Raw genomic sequence first — 3963 nt, forward strand, 5'->3', positions numbered from 1 at the left:
CTGAGTTTGACCCCTGGAATCCACATGGTAGACGGAGAGAGCCAACTCCTGCAAGCTGTTCTCTGTCGCATGTACCCATCATGGTAGATATTTGTAAGCGCGCGCGCACACACACACACACTAAAAATAAATCAACTTAACATGTCCTCATTTCACTCGGGGTCTCTGCCCTTTGCCCTCAGATTCCTCTTGAGCTGACATTTTCTGTCTCAAATGTCAGCTGGAGAACAATGGAGGAAATTACCCAACACTGACCTCTGGCCTCCACACGCTCACCTTTCAACACACTCAGGCACAAAATTTAACAACAATGCTACCAGCAGCCCATGTGTAACATTTATGCAACACTGTCAATAATGAGTTAGGAGAAACAAAATAACTTTTCGAAACAATCAATAAAATACAAATTTCCATGTTAGAGAGAAGGCTGAATTATCTTCCTAGTTTCTGTATGAAAAAAATCACCTCCTAAATTATAAATGGGTTATCCTATTTTAAAAATACGCATTTTAAAAAAAGATTTATTTTAGGGACTGGAGAGAAGTCTCAGTGGTTAAGAGCGCTGGTTGAAGCTGGGCAGTGGTGGTGCACACCTTTAATCCTAACACTTGGGAGGCAGAGGCACGTGAATCTTTGAGTTCAAGGACAGCCTGGTCTACAGAGTGAGTTCCAGGATATTCAGGGCTACACAGAGAAACCCCGTCTTGAAAAACCAAAGAAACAAAATGAAAAATGCTGGTTGATCTTCCTGGGTTCAATTTCCAGTATCCATATGGTGGTTCACAACCATATGTAACTCCAGTCCTAGAGGATCCAACACCCTCTTCTAGCCTTTCTGGGTACCAGGTATGCATGTGGAACACAGAGAAGTATGCAGGCAGAACACACATACCCAGAAGATAAAAACAGAAAACTTTTAATTTATTGTTGTTATTATTTTGTCTTCTTTCTTTCTTTCTTCCTTCCTTCCTTCCTTCCTTCCTTCCTTCCTTCTTTCTTTCTTTCTTTCTTTCTTTTCTCTCTCTCTCTCTCTCTCTCTTTTTCAAGATACGGTCTCACTGTGTAACTTGGGCTAACTTCAAACTCACTATGTAGACCAAACTGGCCTTAAGTTCATAGAAATCCACCTGTCTCTGCCTCCTGCATGTTCATATCAAAGGCCTGCACTAGCATGCCTGGCTGAGATTTATTTTAGTTTTAGTCATGTGTATGTGTGTATGTCTGTGGGTGGTTATGTAAACATGACTGTGAGTGAACTTACAGGCTGGAGGTAACAGATCCCCTGGAACTGAAGTTACAGTTGGTTGTCAGCCACCTGACAGACATGGGTGCTGGGAACTTACGTCAGGTCCTTTGGAGGAGTAGTACTCACTCTTAATCACCAAGCCATCTCTCAAACTAAAATTTATTTACATATATTTGTGTGCGTGCATGTGTGTGTGTGTGTGTGTGTGTGTGTGTGTGTGTGTGTGTGTGAGACAGAGAGGACATGAGCAGGCCAGTGTGGCATAACACAGTGTACTTGTGGAGGTCTGAGGATAACTTTTTGGGAGTCAGTTTCTTGCCTTCCTTTTGAGGCAGGATCTCTCTTATTTCTGTCACATATTGTGTCCAGACTCTGCCTTTCAGTTCACAGAAATGCTGGGATTTTATGAGCACCGTTGCATCTAGTTTTCCACACAATTCCTACTCTTGAATTTAGTCTGCCCCAACCACTAGGTGCTGGGATTAAAAGTGTAGTGGCTTCTACATGAAATAACTATGAACAAGGAGGTGGTTCAAGAGGGAAAAATACGCTGGGCAGTCACACTGCACGCTTTAATCCCAGCACTCGGGGGCAGAGACAGGCAGATCTCTGTGAGTTCAAGGCCAGCCTGGTCTACAATAGCTAGTTCCAGGACAGGTTCCAAAGCTACAGAGAAACCCTGTCTCGAAAAATCAAAAACAACAACAACAACAACGAAAACCAAAAAAACCCCAAAAACCAAAAGAGCTATAGCAGGAAAAACATTATAGGAATGTATCATGAAGTTGCCATGAATTTTTTTTCGGGATTTAGTATTACAATATTTGTCAGTTTAAACCCCTTTTCTAGCCAGGTGTTGGGGCACAAACTGTTAATACTTGCACCTGGAAAGAGGAAGCAGTGGGGGAGACAGCAAGATCAAGTCCAACCAGGGCTGTACGGTTAGACTCTGTACGGTTAGACTCTGTCTTGAAACACACATACACACACACACACACACACACACACACACTCCTTTAAATTCGTTGTGATTTTTCTCATGTTTCTTCTCAGAGATCAAAGCCAGGGCCTTGTGCACGTTAAGCACAGAACTTGCCAACTGAGCATCAGCCCTGGCCTGGCCTTTTCTCATTGTTTTTATTTTCTTCCATTTCTCTTTGGTTTGTAATTGGGATTTTCTTTTCTAAAACATAGGACTCTATAAACACCTGTTCGCTGGGACCTTGAAGTCATTTGGGCACCACAGTAATATCTGAAGTTGCCTCACAAATGAAGGCAGGTAGGGATACCTGACGGACCTAGGTTGGGGCTCTAGGGGCTGAGCTGGGAGTGAGGATAGGGTTAGAGTTGGGAGCTTGGGTAGGAGTCAAGGACCTAAGGACCCTGGGGCAGTGACCTCTCGGGGAGAGACTTGCAAAGGAGCTGGAGCCAGCTGCTTTCTGGTGGTGGGTCTGTTTACTCATCCACCTGCCTGAAATGGAAACAAGGGAGTGGGCCTACCTCACTGAGAGGGCAGTTATGCCTGGGACCACCTGCCTGTCTATCCTGTGCACCACAACTTCTGCCTGCTGCTGCCTCTAACAGTGGAAGGGTCTAGACAGTCCCACGATACACAGGCTGGTACGACAGCATAGGGCCCTGGGCCATTCCCCACCCCAGCTGACAATCAGAGAAAGAGGAGCATATATTGGGTCACCCAGACTGGGTGGGAGTTCCTTTTATTTGAATTTGTTCCTGGGAAGCCAGGCGCTGCAGGTGGCCCTCAATGTGGAGCAGGATGGCATCCAGCATGTGAAGGACCCTGAGGACCAGGGTGCGGTCTGAGACAGCTGCCTGCCGTTTCCAGTGTTTGCAGGGACTGGGAGTCACCTGTGGGAGCTGAGGGTATAACAGCAGAGGAAGGATGGGAGGGGGCCAGGATGGACAGCAAAGCAGCTAGAGAGAAGAGACGCGGGGCCGTGCCAAAGAGGCTGGAGAGACAGGGCCGTGGGAGCTACCAGGGGCTGGGTGGTCTTGGAGCCCATGAGGCTGAATGTAGGATGGGAGTATTAAATGGGGCACATGAGTCAGTACTGGCCCTGAGGAACAGCTTGGGAGGGACTGGTTGTAGACGTGGGCTCCACTGAAACGCAAGGATAGGACATAGGGGTGAGGACAAGGTCAGGCAGGAGGGCCCACAAGGTGAGCTGTACTCACCTGATCCTTAGTGACCTGAGAACGCCACCGGTGCAGCATCATACGGCTGATGACCAGCATCATCGTGGTGGTGATCGTGATGCCAGCCACGGGGTAGACGCGGCTTCCTCCCAGGGCCATCCAGTAACCAGGGCAGCCCAGACTGCTTCTGCAGCCATCCAGGCCATTTGGCTGGCAGCCCCATGGCTGCAAGTCCAGCCCCACTTGGTACCAGAGGGGCCGTGACCAGGCATGGCTAGGGACAGGCATCACCAGCAGGGACAGCGATGGCACTAAGAACAGCGAGTACAGCATGGCTGTGGCTACTGCGAGAGGCCGGAACCCGGGTACCTTGGCAACCGGCAAACACCCCTCCCCCAAGAGGAGGCCCCGCTGAGGCAGCAGGTTCTAGCTAGGCCCATAGCCTTTCAAAATAGTTGGGCCGCATGATGGGACATGGGGGCTAATAGTGCAGGTCTAGGGCTGGGGCCCATCCTCCCAGGTGGACTAGGTAAGATGGGAACACCTCTTCCATGCTGGCC

At 48.5% G+C, this 3963-nt stretch overlaps 1 protein-coding gene across 1 annotated transcript; it reads right to left on the bottom strand.

Annotated features, from left to right (window-relative positions):
* Positions 1-2933: 2933 nt before the first annotated feature.
* On the bottom strand, positions 2934-3963 carry Tmem89 (transmembrane protein 89). The gene is made up of 2 exons (XM_048424214.2): positions 3443-3963; positions 2934-3124 (listed from the first exon to the last, which is right to left on the bottom strand). Exons 1-2 carry the CDS (start codon positions 3734-3736, stop codon positions 2939-2941), a joined length of 480 nt encoding a protein of 159 aa, XP_048280171.1. The 5' UTR covers positions 3737-3963; the 3' UTR covers positions 2934-2938.

This window comes from Myodes glareolus, chromosome 4, assembly GCF_982192425.1.
Source record: "Myodes glareolus chromosome 4, mMyoGla1.1, whole genome shotgun sequence".
Lineage (NCBI taxonomy): Eukaryota > Metazoa > Chordata > Mammalia > Rodentia > Cricetidae > Myodes > Myodes glareolus.

Coding starts and splice junctions, on each gene's coding strand:
- Tmem89 (XM_048424214.2), bottom strand. CDS start 3,736: ATGCTGTACTCGCTGTTCTTAGTGCCATCGCTGTCCCTGCTGGTGATG. Junction 3,125..3,442: donor CTCAGGTCACTAAGGATCAG/GTGAGTACAGCT, acceptor TTATACCCTCAG/CTCCCACAGGTGACTCCCAG.